The sequence below is a fragment of the Quercus suber genome, unplaced genomic scaffold, assembly GCF_002906115.3.
Source record: "Quercus suber isolate HL8 unplaced genomic scaffold, Cork oak 2.0 scaffold_391, whole genome shotgun sequence".
Lineage (NCBI taxonomy): Eukaryota > Viridiplantae > Streptophyta > Magnoliopsida > Fagales > Fagaceae > Quercus > Quercus suber.
This window is the reverse complement of record NW_027069843.1, coordinates 148,257-172,005: the sequence shown is the minus strand read 5'-3', so window position 1 is coordinate 172,005 and position 23,749 is coordinate 148,257. Positions and strand designations below refer to the sequence as shown.

At 33.5% G+C, this 23,749-nt stretch overlaps 2 protein-coding genes and 1 long non-coding RNA gene across 3 annotated transcripts; 1 reads left to right on the top strand and 2 right to left on the bottom strand.

Moving 5' to 3' along the window:
• The first annotated feature begins 6,895 nt into the window (after positions 1-6,895).
• On the top strand, positions 6,896-14,668 carry LOC112035509 (pyridoxine/pyridoxamine 5'-phosphate oxidase 2). Its single transcript, XM_024068333.2, has 6 exons — positions 6,896-7,045; positions 7,144-7,251; positions 7,554-7,586; positions 7,755-7,850; positions 14,055-14,219; positions 14,304-14,668. The coding sequence occupies exons 1-6, from the start codon at positions 6,953-6,955 to the stop codon at positions 14,403-14,405; spliced, it is 597 nt and encodes a 198-aa protein (XP_023924101.1). The 5' UTR covers positions 6,896-6,952; the 3' UTR covers positions 14,406-14,668.
• LOC136062207 (uncharacterized) lies at positions 13,773-15,213 on the bottom strand. The gene is made up of 2 exons (XR_010624012.1): positions 14,866-15,213; positions 13,773-14,779 (listed from the first exon to the last, which is right to left on the bottom strand). It is a non-coding gene; the product is annotated as an uncharacterized LOC136062207 (long non-coding RNA).
• A 4,040-nt stretch (positions 15,214-19,253) lies between these two features.
• LOC112035512 (laccase-6) lies at positions 19,254-22,873 on the bottom strand. The gene is made up of 6 exons (XM_024068338.2): positions 22,669-22,873; positions 22,385-22,536; positions 22,051-22,295; positions 21,670-21,798; positions 19,779-20,720; positions 19,254-19,585 (listed from the first exon to the last, which is right to left on the bottom strand). Exons 1-6 carry the CDS (start codon positions 22,792-22,794, stop codon positions 19,455-19,457), a joined length of 1,725 nt encoding a protein of 574 aa, XP_023924106.2. The 5' UTR covers positions 22,795-22,873; the 3' UTR covers positions 19,254-19,454.
• Positions 22,874-23,749: the final 876 nt, after the last annotated feature.

Below are 23,749 nucleotides of genomic sequence, written 5' to 3'. Positions count from 1 at the left end.
AATCTCTTGATCTTTGAAAAATACACAAATTAATCATTTTATCTAATTTTTTTTCTTCCTCTGTTTCATTTTAATTAAAAAATATATTTTACTAAAAATCATGTTAACTTCTAAGCAAAGGATTCTAAATGTTTAAAGTTTTTCTCGACGGAGAGAGACAGCAACAAAGTTTAGGAAGAAAATAATCGTCAACCAATAGGAGATTCTAATTTTAAATTAGAAGATTGGGTAAGCTTGATTTTGAACCCAAAGTTCAAGATATGCTTTTGCATTTTACCCAAAAATAAACTGGCATCTATTCCCTAATATATATATATATATAATATGATTATTTCTTAATACATTCTACTCACTCATTTGTGATCTATCGAAAAGGAACTTGACGGTCTTTAAATTACAAAACTAATCTATGATTGATTTTTTTACTAAATGTTGCAGTTCCTTTCAATTTACAAAATCAAATAATCTGTTAGAAAATCATCTTTTACATTGTTGCATGCAAATCCTAGTTTTGACAATATTTATGACTGAAAATGCTTGTTTCATAATTGCAGCAAAAACTAGAAAACTAAATAGAAGTGAGACCATTAAATAATCAAAATGGCATGAACCACAAAGATTGAAAATCATATATATTGTCATAATATATAAAATATTATTCTTACTAAAAGAAAAAAAAAACAATTAGTGTTGTCAAGTAATTTTTTTTTTTATATATATAGAAAAAAATGCCAAAAACTCTTGGACCAAAAAAAAAAAAATCCAAACGATCCTTTAAATGGAACCAAATTAACATGACATTGCTCAAAACCCAAAATTTCAAACTTTTAATTTTGGGCCTCAGACACAGAACAAGTAAAGTATATTGCCAAACACATATTGATCAAGTGACCGATATATTTTATAGCACTACAAAAAATACGAGCTATAGCCACATTTCAAAAACACAGCTATAACTCCTAAAAATGCAGAATAGCCTGCGTGTTTTGTAGTGTAGATTTTTTTGGATGAACAACTTTCAATTTGGAAAGATTTTTTTAAATTTNTAAAAAAAAAAAAAAAAAAAAAAAAAACCCTCAAATCAACTCTTTTTAGATCCACATTCTTCATTATATCTTAATGCAAGTGAGAAACACTTCAATGTTCATTCTTCATGCCTTATAAACCTTAGTACATTAATATTTATGGCCATTTAGTATGTGTGGAATCAGGTGCTCAAAATTTTATTAATAAAAATTAAGTTCTATTTTTGGATGCTTGATCTCTTGAATTTTTTTTTAGTTAGTAAACTATTTTAGTCTATATTACTTTTATTGTATAAATGAAAGTTTTGATTATATAATTTTTTGGAAATATAAGAAATATTTATGATTTTTTGTGCATACTAATTTTTTTTAACAAAATACTTGATGATGATGCAAAAATCTCAGTGGACCACTCATCCAAACAAAAGCTTAATTTGGAAGACCTAAAAAAATAGTTAACTCAATCAGAGGACACTGCTGTGGTACCAACCTAAACTTGTCCTGTACTTTACTAACAACTTTCCAAAACCCAATTTGCAAATGGTAATAGAGTTGCTTTTTTCCCCTCATACCTGGGAGTGGTTGTTGTCTTTAATCTTTATCATATCTTTCTCAATTTCCTCCATTTTTTAAAGACATGGCATAATGAGCGTAGCGACATCGATGAACTCCATTTTTTAAAGACATGGCATAATTTTGGGATTCTCGCATAAGGGCCGTTTGGATGCAGCTAAAAATTAAAAACTAAAAATTGAAAACACTGTAACAAAATAATTTTTAAATGTGTGAATAGTATTGTAAGACATATTTTTAATGAAAAAGTTGTTGAAAAGTGAAAATTGTGGGTCCGTAAACAGTATACTGTTTATTGACAAAAGTCAACAAGTGCGGTTACTGTTCATTAAACAGTAGCTGCACAGTAACCGTGAACAGTGTATCACAGTTGAAAAAGTCTTTTTATACGGCTGAAAGCAAAAAAAAAAAAAAAAAAATACAAACGCAAATCATAAACGGGCTGCCCAAACAGTCTCTTACTCTTAAGATACAATGGGTTGGTGTAGCGAATATCATCCACTTAAGTTTTGTTGGATGAGTCTTGATTGGACAAGAAACTGTTGGACAGGCAATAGTATTGTTAGATGAGTCTTGATTGGACGTTAAATACCCATCAAGCGGCCCCTTATTTTTGCTTATTTTCAAAATTGCAGGCTACTCATTGTTCAAATAATATTGGCCGTTTACTATTGTTGTTTAAATAATAAATTTAAATATTTAAATAATATTATATATATTTTTATATTTTTTTAAAAAAATAGAAACAATTTTATTAGAAATTTCTTACAAGACCAATTATTTATAAAAACAAAAAATTAAAAATAAAAAAAAATTCCGCGGAAGCAAACAGAGTCTACTTGAAGAGTGTCTGAACAAATATTGGCCAATGCAAAACAAGACCCAAGACTTTTTTTTTTTTTTTTTTTTTTTTTACGGTAATAAGATGGAAATTTTAATTACAAGGTGCAAAAGAGGCTACATAAGAATGTAGCATAGCCATTTTGATATGGGGTAATTTACGATTTTAAAAGAACTTTCTTGCATGAAATAAATAGTAATGCTATAATCACACAATTTTTCATAATTATTAAATTAATAAATTATTATTGATTCTTATTTAAATCTATTATTGATACTATTTTGTTGTTTAATATCAATAATTTGATACCTCGACAATTATAAAATAAAAAAATTTGTGACTTATTGCAGATCAAATTACAATTGTACCAGCCTTATAATTTCTTGACTATGAAAATTTTATTTTTAAATAGTAAGCAAACAATACTTGGAGATAGTTTGCCTGTGTTAGTGAGTCAGTGCTTAGAAGTGGCAATTGAGTAAGAGCATTCACAATTGGTATGATATATGCCAAATGTAAGGAAAATTTAGCATGTGAGGCCCAAAGTAGCTCAGCAGCCGGAATGCTAAACATGTAAAAATGTAAAAAAATTTGTCATAGTGATACAGTACCATCATAAATATATGATGGTATTGTAACTGTATGGTATAAACAAATATAATTTTTTAATACAATTTCTCTCATAATTTTTAATTCCCGAAAATTTCTCTCTCCTCTCTCATTATTTCTCTTCTCTTCTCTCTCTTCCTTCTCTTTTCCCTGGTGGTGGTGGGTTTGTGACTAATGTAGGTGTGGGTCAAGTGGTGCAGCGGTGGCAAGGGCAGGGGATTGTGATAGCGTGGGCCTGGTGGCTTGGCTGCCACCGATGAAGCATAAGCTGGGGCCGTCAATGAAGCATAACCCTTTCTCTCTCTCTCTCTCTTTCTCTCATATGGTGGTTTGTTGGGGTTTAGCTACGGATTTTGGAGTTTGGTTTGTTGGTGATTGGTGGTTTTCTGATTTTGGTTTGTTGGCGTGGTGGTGGTGATTTTGCTATGGATTTTGGATTTTGATTTTGCTATGGATTTTGGCTAGGTGGCAAGATTGATGGTCGGGTTTGATTTTGCTATGAATTTTGGATTTTGATTTTGCTATGAATTTTGGGTTTTTATTTTGCTATGGATTTTGGCTGGGTGACGAGACTAGGATTCTGGGTGGGTGGGTGGGTGTATCTATGTTGCTCAGCGGAGGTGAGTGGTGTGACTGAGAAGCTGGACGGTGGTGGGTGGTTGAGAGAGTAAGAGAAATAGAGATCAAAGAGAGAAGTGAGAAATATTTTTTTTATTATTTTAATGTGCAGTATGGTAAAATAAAAGCTAGGATGCTGGGTGTATTGTATAATTGATAAAGTAGGTTTTTGAGATGGTAAAATAGAATATGATAGGATTTGCGGTTATGAATGGTCTAAGAGAGTAGATGTAAGGTCCATTGGGCCTTACGTGTTGCCCATTGACATCAAGACATGGGAAAGAGTTCAGATTTTATGGATGGGTTATGGGCTTATGAGTTTCGAACGGAGTGATTTCATGGTGTATTTTGAGAAGCTACATAGAAAACACTAAGAGCACCTCCTATAGGTTCTCTAAAACCAATTTTGGAGAACAAACACACCAAAAACTCACTCAAACAGCTTCTCTAAAAGCAAAACTTTTCCTTTTTTTTTTTTTTTTTGAAGTTGCTACAGTAGTTCTCTTAATCTAGAGAACACTGTAGCAACTCCAAATGAATTTTTATATTTAAAAAAATCATACAACTCAATAAAAAATAATTCTTTCTCTCTCTTCTCACCACAGCTACAAACATTCACAATGACTATAAACACAAGAATTCTTTCTCTCAAATATCTCTAAACTCAAGCATAGTCAAAATACAAACTCAAAAATACAATCTTAAAATTAATCAAATCATAACAAAAAAAAAAAAGACACAAGCCATCTAACCCATTTTGGCTGCGTTGGGAGGAAGACAAGCAGCGCGGAGCGAAAGACGCGGCTTGGCATAGTGAACACCGATTCTCTGTCGGCCTGTGTCCTTCAATCAACGGTGGAGCAAGCAAGATCTCTTGCTTGTTCTTTCTCTCTCTACCTCTTTCTTCGTTTCTTATCACAGAGAGAGTTAAAGAATGTTCTGGAATCAAGTAGAAAAATAAAGAGAGAGAGAGAGAGTGAGAGAGAGAGAGAGAGAGAGAGAGAGAGAGAGAGAGATGTTCTGGAATCAAGTAGAAAAATAAAAAGAAGTAGAAAAAACGGGGAGGATAGAGATAGGAGTGGGTATACATGTGGTGGAGAAAAAACAAGAAAAAAAAAAGGAAAAGAAGAAGAAGAAAGAAACGTATGGATGAAAGAAAGGAAAAATAATATAAAGAATAAGAAATGACAATTAAGAAATGCTACCATAATATTTTCACAATAAATCTTAAGTAGCAGATTGTTATTAGCTAATATTGGTGAGTAAAAAAATAATTTTAATAGTGGGTTCAAATTAAAACTAGTAACAACTTTCCATATAAGATTTTGTTATGAATCTTATGGAAATATTGCAAAAAATGTTGTGGACATAACACTTCTTACTGAAAAATATAATTTTTGAGAATGAATAGAGGAAGAATAAATAAAGATTAAAAAAGAATAAAGAATGAATGAAAAAATAATATTTAAATGAGATAAATAAAGGATAGAGAATCTGTTGGAATGTGCATTTGAAAAAGTAAGTAGGTAAAAAATAAATGTCACTATTCACTATCCAAACGTACAAAAATTTAGATAAGTTGCTGGAGATGCTCTAAAGTTTGACATTATTTCAAATTGAATGTTAGTGACATCAAGATGTAGGAAATAATTTAATTTTGAAGGAGGTAGGATGTGAACAAATGAGCTTTACACTTTGTACTAATTGTTTATTTACAAAGAGTTTTGTAGCTTATTAGCATCCTCTATGGGTAGAACCAAATGATAAATTTGTGTCCTCTGTTAATTGTAATGATTAAACTATCAAGGAAAAAAAGTTGTTTATTTAATTTTTGGATAATTTTATAAAAACACACTAAAATTTGACTTTATTTCAAATTAAGCCCTAAAATTATAATTATGGGTCCGTTTGGATAGCATTTATTGTTGCTGAAAGTTGATAAAAACTGATTGTTGCTGAAAATACTGTAGCAAAATAATTTTTAAATGTGTGAATAGTATTGTGGGACCCACTTTTAATATTAAATATTGCATGAACAGTACGTGAACAGTGCATGAACAGTGCACGCACAGTAATTTTGTCCCCCAAAGTCAACAGCTGCGGCAGAAAAAAAAAAAAAGAAAAAAAAAAAGAAAAAAGAGAAAACGTAGAAAGGAAACGCGCCGTGACTTTCCTCTGTATCCAAACCCTCACTATATCAAACAAAACCTTTTAGTTTTAAAATTATCACAATATGAGCCACAAGTAAATATCTTTCAACTAGGGGGTGTTTATTGGCAGGAGCAACCGAGTTTGAAAAGGTTTCTTGGGCCACCCTGCCAACATTGGTTTCTGAAAAACGCAAATTGTCGCCTCATTGCCAAATTGATATTCTAGAAATTTTGGCGGCCACCATCACATGAGAGAGAGAGAGAGAGAGAGAGAGAGAGAGATTTTAAAACTATTACCCACTCAACAAATCAACCACAATCAAACCCAAAACCATAATCAAACCCACCAGTAGCACCAGCTATACAATAAATCAATAAATTTGGGCTGATGCTAGGTTTATTCGGTTGAAGAAGCAAATTTAGGTTGATGTTTGTCGTTGACAACCCCATATGGTTGTTCGAATAACTATATATATATATATATATAATTGACTAAGATTTACCTTTAAATATTCAGTAGTTTTGTAGCTCAAATGACACTTCCCCATGTTTTCAATAGAGACATCGATGGTTCAAATCCTCTTTTTTATCGTAATTGTGGAATGAACGAATTTTTGCTCCAAATATTTGTTATGTGACGAATTATTATAAGATTATTCTTGTGTATTATTTAAGCAAGTTTGCACGATTCATAAAAAAATAATGCGACTACAACTACACATGGATTATATCTTTAATTTTCACATGGTAAGTTTTTTATTTTTTTTATACAAGATAAAAATTCTACTTTAACCTAATTTAAGCATATATGTGTGAAGCTTATTTTTACAGACTTGAACCTTGACTTTTACCCTCCACACTCTACAATTACTTATATTTGTAAAGTTACCATTACATCGAAGCCTTTACACCGTAAGTTGGAAGATAGCTCCAAAACATTTGAAGCCAAACTTTTTTTTATCCAATAAAAAAAAAAGGGGCGTTAAATCGCTAGTTAGAACACCGTCTCTCCAAACATACGACAAAAAGCGTCCTTAGAAACAGCGTTTTATGAAATCAAATAAGTAGCAAAAACGTAAAAAATGGAAGATAGATTGCAAAAGGCCAAAAAGACGAAGGAAAATACGTGAATAGGCATGGGAACTGTAACAATGGGGCCATGGAAGCAGCTTCTTCTCAGCGCATTGGACTCCAATTCCCACCTCAAGCACTCTTCCTATTTTCAACTTGTGCCTTCATTTTTCCCACATCTTTTCTTTTTCTCTTTCTTTCTTTCTTTGAAAACATCGTCTGTAATGGTTGTTTTTGTTGTTGTTGTTGTTTTCAGGCTACGATTGGATCAAATGGGAGACCTTCCAACCGCACTGTGGTTTTCAGAGGATTTCAAGAGAACACTGACCAGATCCAAATCAACACTGATTCCCGAACTCACAAGGTTCCTTTTGTTTTCCTTATTTAGACACTTTAATTCTTTTTAAAGACTTCAAATTTGTGTTTTAATTCACATGGGGATTTTGTTTTTCCTGGTTTTAGATGTAATTATGATCTGGGTTTTGTATTTTATTGAAGATTGAGCTGATGGGCTTGGATTTTGGCTTAAAACTATGCTAATTGAAGTTATTGTTCACTGCCCATTTGCTTTTCCATGGCGTTTTTAGTGGGCTATGTTGAGTATTGTGGTTTGTATTAATTGAGAATCTGCTTGTTGAGGTTTAATTTTTTTGGCTTACTATGCAGATAGAGGATCTTAAGCATTGCCCATTTGCTGAGGTAATTATTCTCTAAGGTATAATCCAAAAATTATGTCAAAAAATATATTTTACTATAATTTAGCTGTACTACAATACTGCATTCCCACCATTGATTGCTGAAGCTTGTCTCCCAGTTTGGTAATTTTGTGTTCTTAGGTCTAGCCTAAACTTGAAATTTGATTTTTAGATATGTTGGTATTTTACCGACTCTTGGGAGCAATTCCGGATCAATGGGAAAATTGATATCATTGATGCATCAACTACTGATCCCAAGAAGCTTCAGGTAAGACTTGGCCTTATTTGTGATTTCAACCTCATTGTAAATGCCTCATTTTGAAAATTCCTTGATAGTATAGAGATATGGAATTCATCCTAGCTACAAGAAAAATCTATGGGTTTAGAAATATGCTCCTGTAAGTGTATGTATTTGATGGCACATGCCAATAATAATGGCTTGTTAAATTTTTAAAAGGAAAAACCATTTGGTTCATAATAAGTGAAGCCTCATTTTGATATTAACAAAATTCATAATGACATGTCAGTGACCTGGAAATTTGCATGTCTTGTTTAACTATATTATTGTTGTGTAAAAGCTTGGTTTTGTGATGCATATAAAGATTTGCAATTTTCATAACGTTTTATGCAAACTGTTGATGTAAGACAGGACAGATAGCCTGTGTTGTTATATCTTGAGAGAGCAGAAAGGCTACTAAAGTAATAGTTGATTTGCAAATATCCAATGTCAAGTTCTAATTTTTATCCAACAGTAAATTGATTACATACACTGCACAACCTTTAGTGATGATCCTTGAGAGGCCATGGTAGTAAAACTAAAAGTGGAGATGATGGTGGCTGGGTCTGGCCTTCATGATATAAGTGACTGGTGTGGATAGCGATTGAGGTTCTGTTTAGTTACTAGAGGTTGTAGAATGATGTTTGGTACAAAAGCTTTGCTTGTTATGCTTTGGTGTTGATAAAGACAGTGGAGGAGGATAAAGGTTTGGGGGTTGTGGGCTTTTATGATAGGTTTGGTGTTTCAAATGATGGGGTTTTATGGTGATCTTGGGTGGTGATGTGTGGAAATTAGAAGAAGAATAGTGGCTGTGGGTGGTGGATTGGGATGGTTTTGGATAGAAATTTGAGGAAGAATGAGTTCTATTAGGGCTTTTTCCCCGAGTCCATGATATATGCAAGTTTTTTATAATGGCTGGAGTAATATTAACATGCTTGGCCTAAGGTACGTAAAGTTTAAATTTTTAACCCCTAGTTTGGCAAATTAAACTTTACATAAAAGTTGAAGAAAGTATCATTTCCCCATTTTAGAAGAAAAGGGACTGAAAAAAATGAAGAGCTTTAAATTTCTGGAAAGTTTTATTTTTTATTTTTTATTTTTTTTGAATAAGCTAATTGAGAATTTTAAATGATTTGAACCCTACAACACCTCTATCAACATACCGTCACCTCACCTTACCTTGCCTCCACTCAAACACACCACAGCCACCACCATAGTCACAAATGCGATTCCAAGTTGTGCTTAACCACATTGTTACAAACAAAACCAGCACCATAAGCCCATGATTGTCCTAGTCACATCTCGGCAAATTCTTCTCCGCCATAAGCACTGGCCAAATTCATTAACTTTCATTTCATCATCAGAAAGTCTAGCAAAATATCCCATCTTCACCGTTGTAGAGGTCTCTATATGAATTGTAAACTTTGGAAGTTAGGATTAGATGAAGTAGGAAGATTGAAAGAGGAGAAAGGTTAGAGAATGGGTTTAGGGCTTAATTGTTGTCCCTTCACCATAGCATATATTTAAATTAGAGTGATCTGATTGTTACAAAAAGACCCTGAAGCTAATAGAAGAATAACAAACCAATTATAAAACAACCACACAACCAAGCTGGAAGACAATCGTTGGAAGGAGGCATGAGCTAATGAGTTAATTAGGATATTACCAAGTTGATCATTTGAGCAACTGTGGGGGATGAAAATTTGTTTCCTCGTCAATAAATCTCAAATCATACTAAATTTCAACATGTTTGGTGTGCTCATAGAAAACTAGATTGTTAGCAATGAAGATAGTGGCCTAATATCATGGTACATCTCCATAGAAGTAGCAACACCACCACCAATATCTTGAAAGAGAGAACGAACCCATAACATTTCAGAAGTAGCATGAGCCATAACTCCGTACTTAGCTTCAACACTAGAGGGTTTATATATATATATATATATATATAAATTGAAGCTTCAACACTAGAGGGAGCAACAGCGTTTTGCTCTTTACAGTGCCAAGTAACAAGATTACAGCCAACAAAGGTATAATAGGAGGTAGCCAGCCCATCAAAACAACTACTGGCCTAGTTGGCTTCTAATCTTTGAACCACGTAGATTCTAAACCAAACAGCAACATAAAAATCATAAATTCCTTCACTGGAACAGATAACAGATAACAGGAGCTCCTTTCAAATAATGCAAGATACGACAAACTGTTTCAAAATAAGGTTGATGAGAAGCATGCATGTAGTAACCAACACCACCAATGCACAAGTAATGTCAAGATGAGTAATGATTGGATAAATCAGCTTCCTAATCAAGTGTCGATATCAACCAACATCCGCAAACAGTTCACTGTGCTTGTCATCAAGTTTAATAGTATAGTTGATGCAGGACCATTAAGAAAGTTCAGCACTATACTAGGTGTCTTGATGAATTCTTGAATAAAGATTATTGTTTAAGAGTTTAGATTAGAAAAGTATGAATGTTGACGGCTGTTTGGGGCCGAAACAGGGAATAAACAGAAAATAACATAAATAGAACACTAGGCAATCACACCTAGGTCTTCCTAAAATCACACCTCGGAGAAGTTTGCATCACACAAACAAAGCTTAAAATAAGCTGCTGAATTTTATTAATCAAAATATTGCTATAGCTATCCTTTTCCTAGTAGGACTTGGACTCTACATAACCTATTCCTAGAATGAATAGGAATACTAATAAAAATTAAATAAAATACTTAATAATACATAAACATAAAATAAGACTTGGGCCTTTGGCCAAGGACAGCCCATTCCAGATTTCTAGAAATTACCAAATTGCCCTTATTCTAATAGAACTTAATTAAAACTGATCCATCAGCAACTAAACAATAAAATAAGACTAAGCAAGGTCCCATGAGAGTGTCCCGTCTTCTGAAACATCCCAAATTAAGGCTTGAGCATTAGAACCAGATTTTCGCCTCTTATAGGTCTTCAAAGTGGACTGCCACTTACGTTCTTCATCAATAGTGCATAGGAGTATCAATAGGATGAGCTCCTAAATCCCAGCTTGGGAAAAGATCAAGTACATATTACTTTTGTGAGAGAGAGGGTACATATTACTTTTGTGAGAGAGAGGGAGAGAGATACCCTAAAAAGAACTAGCAACTTTATTTGAAAGGAAATAGTGAAGAGCACCCCAATTTTTTGTATGGAATAGCTTACCCAAATATCATTTCAAATCAGTAGTACTGATGGAGTCACATTCATAAATGATGACATCATCCACATGAACAATCAAGACAATCATGCCAGCAGAAGAGTGGCATACAAAGACAAAATGATCAGAGGTAGAATGTTGGAAGCCATACCCTTTGGACATCTGGATTGGTATTGAATCGAATATGAGTGCATGGGCATTGGTTGAGTCCTACATTGGGGGTGTACAAAGCTGAACTTGGCTATATAAGCGATTATGAGGAGTCCTAATTGTAGCTTGCCTAGTCTTTTTCAAGTATAACATAGATGTGACTAGCGCTTCCTTAAGTTGTGACAGTTGTAGTACTTAGACAACCATTTTCTAGGCTGCTTAGTTTTCTAGTAATTTTCACTCACTCAATCCTCAAGTTGGATCCACTGTATTAGGAGGATCTTTTTAGATATTTCAATTTTCGTTTTATGGAGAAAGTTTTTCACAATGTGTGCCCAAGCTAGATAAATTAAACCATGTGATTTCATTAGGTAATTGATTTAGGCGCATCATCATCCTTAAGCAAGGATTTTTTTTTCCTAAAATATCACAATAATAGAAGTCCATCTAAAGTTTGAAATATTGAAACTTGTTTAAAATTAGTATTTGTAAAAGCGAGCTTAAGCGCAAAGTGTGAAGTGCCAAAGCTCCAGTGCTTTTCACCTCTAAAGTGAGGCGCATTCAAAAAGGCATTCTTCTTTGTGCTTTTTCAAAAAGCTCAAAGCACCTTTTATATAAACCATTGATTTGGTGTATAAAATTAAATGTTATGTGCGTTGCTATACACTTCTATAAGACCCATTTGGGACCGCAATCACTCCACAGTCCACCATTGATCTTACAGACTAATTCTTATAAACTTATACATTATTTACTAATTATTCTCTAATATTAGTAAGTAGTCAATTAGTCATAATGCATTATGTCTATTGGATATTCAAGAAAGGGTATTGATGGAAGTACTCTATCTAGCTGATCCAAAAAAGAAAAAGAAAAAAGACTTGACTTACAATTTTTGTGGTAAAATTGTAGGAGGGGCTTATATATAAATGTTATATGAATTATATAAACTCTCTTATTTCAATTGATATGATTTTTTGATCACTTTATTATTGTATTGTCCATTAATAATTATTTTCAAATTTATCAAATTATTTTTTGAAGAATGTGAGTTTCACTTCAATAATGTGCACGCTTGCACTTTGCACCTAGGCTCTGGGAAGCCTTTGTGCTTAAGTGTGCCAACGCTTTTACCAACATTGGTTTAAAATGCTACCTTAACCTCAGATTTTGGCTACACAAAACTTGCCCACATGCACTTTAAGAACATGAATTTAAATCGACGATAACATTTGATTCCCTTTGGGTAAATTGCAATTTTCCACCCAAACTATGAGGTCATGATGTCGCACAAAATTCTCAAAGATATTTCTAGGGAAAATAGAACTTTGTCTATGTCTATGCTTGGTGTCATATGTTTTGTTCATAACTGATACCAAGTCCGGAAAAAGGGAGAGAGTTGCAATAGGCTGATGACCAACATAAAATTTAGTCACTTAATTAGGAATGGATCCAATATAGATGCTCACTGGGGCATTCCCTGCTAGCAATGTGCCACATCGGAAGGACTAAACCCATGTTGTTGTTGTATTTGCAGGGAAAATAAAATAAGAGAGAGAAACCTAAGAGTCTATACCTAGGATTAACTAGAGAGACAAAAATAGAAGGCCCGGCTTTAGCACTAAGGGTTGTTTGAAGTTTGCACCAAGCATTGGAAGGAAATTCCCAACCAAAATATATTAATTAATGATCACGTTATCTATAGTAGAGAATTCTAAGGCCTATAAATAGGATTCCCAAGTTACATCAAGGAAGCAAGGGAAATAACTTCATAACCAAGTAAGAAAATGAGACAACTTGTAACTAATTACATATAATACGAAAAAAGAAAAAAGATTCTAAAATTTTTAGCATCAACCAGCATTAATTACGATCAATCAGGTCCATTAGAATCAATCAACATTAATCTGGTCAATGGGCATATTCGGTGTTTGCACCAAGTTAATAGCAGTTCATTAAACTTTAAATGTGAGCAATCAAACTGTTGGGTTAGTTGCAATGCCTCACTACTTTTAAAGTTTTTCCAAATTTTAGTTATGCTTAACTATCAAATTTACGTGTGTATCTTGTCATAATATAAAATTAGAAGGCCAAGGGTTTTGTAACCTAACTGGAACCTTCAATAGAGACGTTTATGGCTCAAATCTTCTCTCCTGTTGTAACTATTGAATTATCAAAAGGATAATAATAAATTAAAAGGGGTAAAAATTATTAGGAAAAAAATGTGAAGAGAAAAATGCTTCACTTGCATATTGTCACCAAACAAATGCAAATGATAATAATTAACCTTGTTTCCCTCAATATTTTCCCAAATTTATTTATTTATTTATTTTTTTAAAATCATGTAATAAGTATTTTCAAGGTTATAATGGGATTGGTGAAATTTTAATCGTGATGGAATATCGCAACTAATCTAATTATTTATGGGGTTGATAATTTCACCTATGGAATATTGCAACTATTCTAATAAACTAGGGGGTTGATGGCTCAAATTTAAAGTTTTAGGAGGACATTACAATCGAACTTGTAGTTTGGTTTGGGGTTTCTTGGTTCCTACCAAGAATGGTACTAGATCTTCTTTTTGGTTGGAGGAATTGGTTGGGGAAACACTTGTCAGACAATTGGAATTTAGCTGTGCTTGATGTAGTGTAAATGGAGGGAGCATTATAGACGTACGTTTGAGGATGTTGATACTTCGGGAGACCAATTGCTTGCTTCATTTGGTGGTTAATTTTTACAATTGGTCTCAGGCTGGGGTACTCACATCTAGTGCTCTACATTATAAATGTTTTATCATTCAAGCTTTGACCTATCTTTAATGCTTACATTTCCTTATACGTTTTAATTCCTTATGCAGCAAAGACAGATATCTTGGTTTGCTAGTTCTCTGAAATCAAGACTGCAGTATTCAGGGCCTAGTCCAGGTCTTCCCTGTCTAACTGAACAGCCACACCAAGATTTCTTAGATCCTTCCACAGGTCCAGTTGTGGCATTTTGTCTGCTGGTTCTAGATCCAGATCAGGTTTAGTAGCTTCTCTAGTCTTGTATGCATTTTATGATCTAGTTGTTTCCAATTCTTAATTTTATGATATCCACTTATCCCCAGGTTGATTACTTGAATTTGAAGAGCAATCTAAGGGTAAAATTCGCATCTGGACTGAATGTTAATGGAGAGAAGTGCTGGACTTCAGAGATTATCAACCCATAATATCTGCTTTAAGTTGCCAATTAAGAAGTCATTTATCAAATTGATTATAGAGAGATTCTTTTCATGATCTCTCCCCAGTGCGTTGTACAAATTGATTTTCTTTTTCTTCTAAAAATAAAAGGGAGATATATTTGTGTAGATGTATGACTTTTAATTCTTTGGTTATGTCTAGAGCAGGCATTACAATTCATGACTAGTACTGAAACAGTTAAAAGAGTTTTACATACCTCATTTATGTGAAGCCTTTATTTTGATGTTTTAGATGTCTACTAGCCTTCAATGCAAAGCATCTTTTGCCTAAATGACATCCCATTCCAACATTTGAAAGGAACTTGCGTGGAGGAGACCTATTTGAATGGACGTGACTTTTCCTCCTAATTTTTAATCATGTGTAGATTAGGCAATACAATTTATGAGTAATGAGTGACTAGTACTGAAACAGGTAAAGAGTTATACATACATCTCTGATGTGAAATCTTTGATTTGATGTTGTGGATGTCCACTAGCCTTTCCATGCAATGCATCTTGCCTAAATGAGCATCCCAATCCAACATTGTAAAAGGAACTGATATGGAAATTCTTGTGGAAAGTCCAATCTTTCCCAACTGTGTTTGCGGAATACTCATTTGAGCAAGAGGCTTCTCAATGGAAGGGATAAAAATGCGCGTCACCTGCTTTCAACGGAAGAAAATGACTGGTTCTATTTATCATTGATTTCTGTACGTTACTTATTATGTACTGAAAATCTAGGTTGTTTTGAGGGGTGGTTGTACCAGCATTGCTATCCGAGGAAAGCTGGGTTGTTGGATTTACTTTCAATGCTATGAATAGTATGATATGTTGGGCTGTTAGCTGCACTTGTTTCTTTGAACAATATTTCCAAGGGCTTTCCCTAAGCCCAATGACAAATTAACAATGCTATATATGATTAGAGGGAAGATTCGCGACTAAAAACTGTGTTTTTTTCTTTTTTGATTGTCTCTGATGCTGCTGAAAGAATCCTTGTGTAATATTAGTTTATCACTTTGTTTTTTGGCTGAATTAAAAATATATAAGTCTTAGTCTACACTATATGATAATAAAAAATAATATTACATGTACAACTCGAGTCTTGATAGGGTTATCATTGTAGGCATAATACATTCGTTCAAGAATACTCGAACTTCTTAACTCCTACCAAGTATCACGTGGAACAATACAAGTACTCCTACTAAATTACAAACGGTGTCAGCTATTAGTTCATTACTTTATAATTGTGCTTTTAAGTTCTTCAGGAATCTGGTAGGTATTGTACTCCCATGTTTATTGTAAGTACTGAACTCCCCAAGTTTATTGTACTATCATTCTAGTACTACCAGTGCTTTAGTAGTATTTTAATGTTTTATTGTACTATCATTCTAGTACTACCAGTGCTTTAGTAGTATTTTAATGTTTTTTTGATGAAGTAATATTTTTTAATTTGGGTTTCTGCTTCACTACATATAATACGATTACTTCTTTTGTTTCAATTACCGACATCTCTCGAGTTTGAGATTAAAGTGTGATCCTGTGGTACATGTATCAAAATGAATTGAGGGGTTTGACATTCCACTAAATTTCTTGGCTTGGATATTTGAACGAATCCCTAGGCCAGTGCTTTATCCAGAAGATTATCTTGTGGTGGGAGATCAGATGACACAAATGGCGAAAGATCATGCTCGGTGGAACCTTACCATGCATGGCTTGTTGCTATTGGACAACCACTGTGAGCTAGAATTTCTTTTTAAAGGTACGCAGAATCAATCTTGCACTTCTATCCCCTCTTCATGTATCAAATGAAAGAGTATTTGACCCCCAAGTCCCAACCATATATAGGTGGGTGCTAACCAGTAGCCACCTTTCAAAGGATCTTAGTCATTAACACCAGCTTCTTTGTACTTCCCTTGACTTTCGGGCATGCTACAGATTAGTTGTAAAAAGCTAGTTTGTTCTATTTGTCTTCCAGTAAGGAAAATTCTTGTATGATCTCATGTACGACCCACATGTTATTAAAACATAGGTTTCATGAGACTGTCTCATGAGATACTTTCTTCTTCCTTCACCTTTCTATAGTTATTTTTAACGTTTATTGATTATAGTAATTCTAGTGTAAGTTTTGATGAATTTATTTGGCCTAAATGCAAAAACACTCACATGAGGTTTGGCTTAGTTGCAAAAACATCTCTTATGATTCAATTTTTCCTTATAACTTCCTGAGGTTTTTATATTTGGCAAATTGATCCATGGGACAAACTAATTCGCATTACTAATCAAAATTCACATGATTAGTAATGCGAATTAGTTAGTTAGTTTTCTTTATGTAGTCACGTCATTGCTACGTCATTTTTCTATCCATAGGAGCTAACAAAGTTAGTTACAAGGGTCAATTTGGTGGATATAAAAACTTTAAGGAATTATACAAAAGCATTAAAAGTTAAAACTTTAGAGGGTGTTTTAACATACCAAATTTTTAAAGGGTGTTTTGCATTTTGGCCAAGTTTTTTTTCATCAGCTTATTTGTTTGTTGAATAAAAGTACAGCAATAACTTAAAAAAGTGGTTCCTCAATATATATATATATGTATATATATTTAAATGTGATACTTTAAAAAAATTGTACATTTTTTTAAAGTAAAAATTAAATTCATCCAAATGAAGTCTAAGCATAATGTTACCTAGGCATTTATTTCCTTGCGGTTACCAAGTTATTTCTGTTATGGAATAAGGCTTTGAATTGAGTATCTTTCACTGTTAATAGAATCCCAATGAGTTAGAGTAGAAGCTTTATAGAATCCCAACGAGTTAGGGGAGAAGCTTTGGAGAGAGGTATTCTAGAATTATTAGATTAGGAAAAAGTTAACGATATCTTAAGGATTTTGGTTTATGAACCATGTTTATAATTTTTTTATGGGTAAAAAAATAACTGATTATTTTTTTTTACCACTTTTTATATTTCTCATAAGAGCAAGATTTAGGTACAATACTTAAATGTTATTCTTTAGGGTCTCATGTTAAGATTCTGCCATGTAAATTTTTTCTCATAGGATGAAATTGTATTTTTAAATTAAGTAGCTACATGGCTGAATCTTAAAAGGAAAACCTAAGGAACAGCACCTAATGTACTGTACCCAAGTTTTGTCATTTTCATAATATAATATCTAAATTTTCTTAAAATATTTCATTCACAAATGCTCTAAAGGCACCCATTATCTAGACTCATTAAATTATTATGTTTCTACTCCTTCATATGATCTGTCTATATAATCAATTTACTTATCCCCCCACCCACCCTCTCAAAAAATAAATAAATAAAATTGAGTGTATTAGGATACTTATAAATGACCTACTTTCAAAATTATAAAAAAATAAAATAAAAAAATATCATCCTCTCCACAATATAAATCTGATTATGTCTAGTGTTCTTATGTTATATTCATTCTCATTTTATACAACCCATGTTGAATCAAAAAGAAATTATGTTTGTTGAGCTCTGTGGACTATGAATCCAACAAGCTCAAGTCTAGGTCTTGCTTCGAATGATAAAATGATAGTGGGGTGGGGTTGGGAGGTAGTTATGGATTAATCTTAGAAGATTATCATAAATCTGAGGAGGGGTTTTAGTTAGTTTAATTAGTAAAATTTATTTTCTCTGAATAAGGGTCTTGAATTTGAATTCTAGCTACTTCAAAAAGAAACTAATTAGTAACTTGACCTGATAATAGATTTAATTATTTAGAGCAAACTCTCCTTGTATCTATAATTCTTATTTTTTAGGAAGCAAAGACAGTGAAATCCTTTCAATAAGGAGCTAGTATATGGTGTACCCGACACATGTGCCGGGTACAAGATATAATTTTTGTTCAACAAGAGGGAAGATTCTAATCAAAGAATCTTACTATCAAAGACACACTTCCCAAGGGTCTTTGTAGTTTGTGATAGCCCTTGGGGGCTTTGGTTTGGCGGCGGAGAAGTTTCATTTATGGGGCTTGACCAAAATCAAGCCAAGGTGGAGATTTGTCACATGTGGCTTGGTTTTTGGTCCACTAATAAGTGGCCGAGTCCTATCAGGACTCTTGTTATGGATTGCTTTCAAACCATTACCTAGTCGACTTACCTTAGTATAAATAGGATATATGTTTTGCAGCAATTGTAGAGTGAAATAGAGAGTTTATTTGCTACGTATTTGTGAGAGTTCTCTAGTTTAGAGTAGGGTGCAAGGTTTTCTCTATTCTTTGTTTTTTTGAGAGAGCTATTGGGTATATTGGAGATTTGGTTATTGTGAGAATACTGATACACCAACTTGTATATCTCCATATTTGATTAGTGGAATTTTTTTCGTCGTTGTCATGGATCTAGGCCAAAAGCTGAACCACGTAAATTCTTGCGTTCTTTAGTTTGTGTGTATTTATTTATTTTCTGATTTTAGGTTTGCTTCGTTCTTATTGTTTATTTCTTGAAAATCTTTCTATAGTCATAATATTTTCATAATCAATATTAAGGTGAGAGTGCTATCTAGAGGTGCTTTCCTACAATATAGGCCCCATTTTATAAACATTTTGTGGAGAGTCCAAATATTCCAGCCGAATGAACGTGTGAATGTGTGTATTTACCACACTAATCAGCACTAATTGAAGGTAGGTAGTCCAATATATATTTTAAATGGGTTTCCTCAACTGCCATAACCTTATTTGGCATAACAAAGGAAAAAGTCATAACCTTTTTGAATCTTGATGGACTAGTTCGCTGAACCAAAAGAGGAAGTTGACTTCACTACCTAATATGTGATGGACAGCTAGCTAGTTACTACCTAACATATATAAAACAACGTCCAAACAAACAACAAAGAAACTTGCAGTTTTATTCATCCAACCCTTTGCATTTTTAGAATCACAATTACATGGTTCAAAAGAAATGAAACAACCCCACATATTACACAATTGTCCTAAAAAATTCCTTGCTTGGATAATGGATAGTACTATCACAATTCACAACAGTTCATTATAATTAGAGTTCTCATCTATCCAACAGTACCCTAACACCGCGGCAGGTCTGCTGGAGGGTGAGGAAGTGTTTCCAGTACCCCCTCCCCGTTCTTGACAATGAAAGACGTGCCTAATCCCCATGTTTGATGTATGTCTAAGTGACAGTGCATAAACCAAACCCCTGCAATAAAAATTGAAGTAATAACTTACATAAGCAATAACCAAAAATTTTCTTAACTATTGACATAATTAACTGTAAGTAGTGCATAATAAAAATGATACAAGTGGTTGACCCAAGTGAATGTGACGTAAATCTAATTGTAACAAAAGATGAAAAAATGTTATATCCTTAACATTACTTGAAAGAGAAATACCTGGATTGTCAGCGAGGAACCGAATAGCAGCCCATCCACCAGCAGGAACTCCAATAGTGTTCATGTAAGGTGGATCAACCAAGTTGAAATTCGCAGTTTGTGGATTATAGTTCCCAGTGCCATACCCCACAACATAGAAGCTATAGCCATGAAGATGAATTGGGTGATTCTCAGTGGTGACTGTCCCAGTGTCCTGCAAGATGAGTTGCACCCTAGTGCCATATTCAAGGACCTTGACCCTAGTCCCATTCAAAGCCTGTGTGTCATTAGGAATATTATTAGGTGCACCATTGACAAAGTCATAGAACTTAAGGGGTACCCCAGGAAAATCCTCAGTGAAAGAACCATTAATCTTTTTGTAGTAAGCTTCCAAAAGCGAAATTTGTGGTTTTATAAAACTAATGTTGTTCATAGATGCCGCCATAACCCCATTATTAAGGCCTTGGCAATTTTGATTGGGTGTCTTAGACTGACATTTTTGGACATTCAATCCGATGGTGATGAAAAGGTTTGCATCAATCTCTTTCGGAACATTAACAGTGTTTAGGCTTTTTAGTCCATCCATGACTGTCTTAACAGCAAGATTGTCACTAAAACTTGGTAATTGAGCAGGTAATGATACGCTATTAGTTACAGCACCTATGTATTGGAAGTGGGCAATGGCTGATATATTTTGGAAAGCAGCACCCTTGGCAGAACTGTAGGGTCCCATGGCCATGGAGTATTTTCCTATGGGCTGATTAGCGGTGACAAGGACATTAATGGTCTGGCCTGGTCCAAGCATCACACGTTCTGTGGTGAATGGCTTTGTGTACTCAGCATCGGCTTCCACGATGGTTAATTTGTGATTAGCAATGGCAAAAAAGTTCTCAGAGTTTAAGCCTGCGTTAATCAGCCTTAACAAATATGTCTTCCCAGGAACGACATCGATCTTGTACACATCTGAAATAATCAGCATATTACATAAGGAAAAAAAAAATTATGATTATAGGATTAGTAGATAATTAGCCAGCACGAAAATAATGTTATAAACACAAAATTTTCACAACCTTTTTTAATAATTTTTGACATGATAAATTGTGATTAGAATTATATTACTTTTATATAATTACACTTTAATAATGACTAACATGATAAATTTTGATTAGAATAATATTACTTTTATATAATTACTCTTTAATAATGACTAACATGATAAATTTTGATTAAAATAATATTACTTTTATATAATTACACTATTGAAATCATTGTTATATATATCACAATAAGAAATGATATGTTCACAATATTTTTACAACAAATCTTAAGTGTTAGGTTGTTATTGGTTGTTATTGTTGGGGGGCAAAAGAGTAATCTTAGTGTTAGGTTCAAATTTGAACTAATAACAACTAGCACCTTAAATTTGTTGTGAAAATGTTATAAAAATATTGTGGTTGTAGTATCTTTCTATCACTATATGTAATCTAATCATTATATGAAAAAAATTGTGAAAATTTTCAAACGTTAGACTCATTGGCTAAAATCCAAATTAATAGATTGATTGATTATTGTGTTAGATAATGTAATAGATTGACAGTTTGACACCATTATGTTTGTCCCCAAAGAAAAAAAGTCATTATGATTAGTTAGTGGTTGCTTTATAAGATAATACAGAATCTCTATACATGGAAGAAATCGAATACTAATTAATCAGTGAAATTGCTTAATTGTTTGTGATATGTGAATCAGGAAAATCTCAAGCATCTGATTAATTGGAACATCTTGTTTGACTAATATAACCAATTTAATTATTTTTACTAGCAGTTTTCAAAAGAAAATGATTAGATGAAGTGGGTTTTCACAAGTTAGTCATAATTAACCAATATAAATTACTCCAATAACTTTTTATTACCGTTGTTGGAGCAATTGTAGTTGGGGCCTGGGTGACCATTAATTGTATAAGCATCTGTTATTGGAGGATTTCCACCGCTTGCTACAGTGGCGCGTTCAAGTTGTACCACATCTTTATTATAGTACTCCCCTGCCATATTCCCAATTCATCCAACATGCAACATAATAAGTAGAAGCAATTTTCATTTTAAATGATAAAAGTCTAAGAAACATGATTTATAAGGAAAAATCTTGTCATACACTCGTTATTGCACACTTCGCATATACTTTTTATAAAATTGTGTTTTGAAAACACTATTTTAATTCATGTAGCAGTGTGTGTACAATGAGTATGCATCAAAATATAAATGATAATCATTAATGTATATACTAATATACGTACCTAGGAGTAGAATATGCTCTTGATATGGGTACTTAAATGGGTAAGGGACCCCGGGCTTTGGATATACCACGAAGGCTCCATAAAGTGTGGCCCGGAGCCAAGAAACATGAGCATGCCAGAAAAAGGTGCCCTTTTGATTCACCAATGTGAACTCGTACGTAAAAGTTTGGCCAGACTGAATTGGACACTGTGTGATGTACGAAGGCCCATCGAACCAGCATGATAGTCTCTGCCTGACTCCATGCCTTAATTGAATAATGAAGTTAATATATATTTAATACGAGAAATCTTATGACCGATCAAAGAAATAAGTACATTAATAGGGTTAACGTACCAGTGGATTGTGGTGTTGTATGGTGTCTCATTGGTAATTTTGACAATTATTCTGTCATCTTCTTGGGCATAAATTACAGGGCCTGGAAATATTCCGTTGACTGTGACTAGTTCCTTGGTGTTGCACAGTTTTGTAATTTTTGTAGTTTGTATCTATATGCCATTAAATAAAAACTTCATTAATAGACATGCATGCATGCTCGAATATATAGAGGAAAAAAAAGAATGAAAAATAGAGGTTAAAAATATGACATTCCAATGCTTATATAGGGATTAGTAAGTAACCTTGAAATCATAGAACCTGGTTGAGCTTCCTCTAGGCCAGTGTGCCATGCGCGTAGCATGCACATTGTAAGCATAAGATATTAAGCTTAACCATAGCACAAGAAGTGAGGTGGCTAAGTTGGCCATCTTCTCTGTGAGAGAGAGAGAGAGAGAGTTGGATTAATTGAAGAGCAAGATGGGGGTGAAGGGGGGGCTTTATAATAGATGGAAAGTCTTAATTAATGTCTTTGTTTTATTTATTCAGAGTAGAAGAAGAAAGGGGTTTGTGTAGGTGTATCGTGTTTGTCAGCTTTCATGATTCCTCTAACATGGATTGGTGATAATAAGGTGTTGGAGCGTGATTATCCAATGTGGCCCCAATGTGGGGAAGGGTTTATCCCTCTCTCTCTCTCCTCTCTTTCTCTCATACACATAGTATTTTCTTTTTCCTTTCTGTCACATTTTCCTTGAGAAATGATCATGTCATTTGACTGAGAATATAAGCACACCTGCCTCTTAACACTATGTCAAAACCCCACCATGACAGGACAGCTACTTCTCTATATTTTCTTTATATTGTTAATCATTATGTACCACATAAAATCTTTTATTTTTGCCTTTATTATTTGAATGACATTAATTATATTGTGTCTTTTTTACATGGAAACTATTTGCTTGAGAAGACTTTCAAACTAAAGGGAGCTCCTACTTTTTTTTTTTCAGTATTTGGCTATACTGCCAACCCTGATCACTTGAATGATAATGAGACGTATTAGGATGACAATGTTTCCAGTTACAAACTTACAATTATGTTTCTGTTTTCCCTAACATTTCTACTTTGCATGAGTTGCCCACTTCAGTTTGTGTTTCCATTTGTGTATGTGTATGAAAGGAAGAGACGAAGGGTTACATAAAGCATTGAAAAGACAAAGATTAAGACAACTCAAAACTTAATTTTTTTACTTTACATGCATGGCACTCATATAGGCAAAAGGTGAATAAAGGATGGGTTTGTTTGTTGTGCTTTTATTAGACATGCTCTTCTACTCAATCATCAGCAAGGTTGGTGCACGCCTTCACATTTCAACCCCACCTATACATC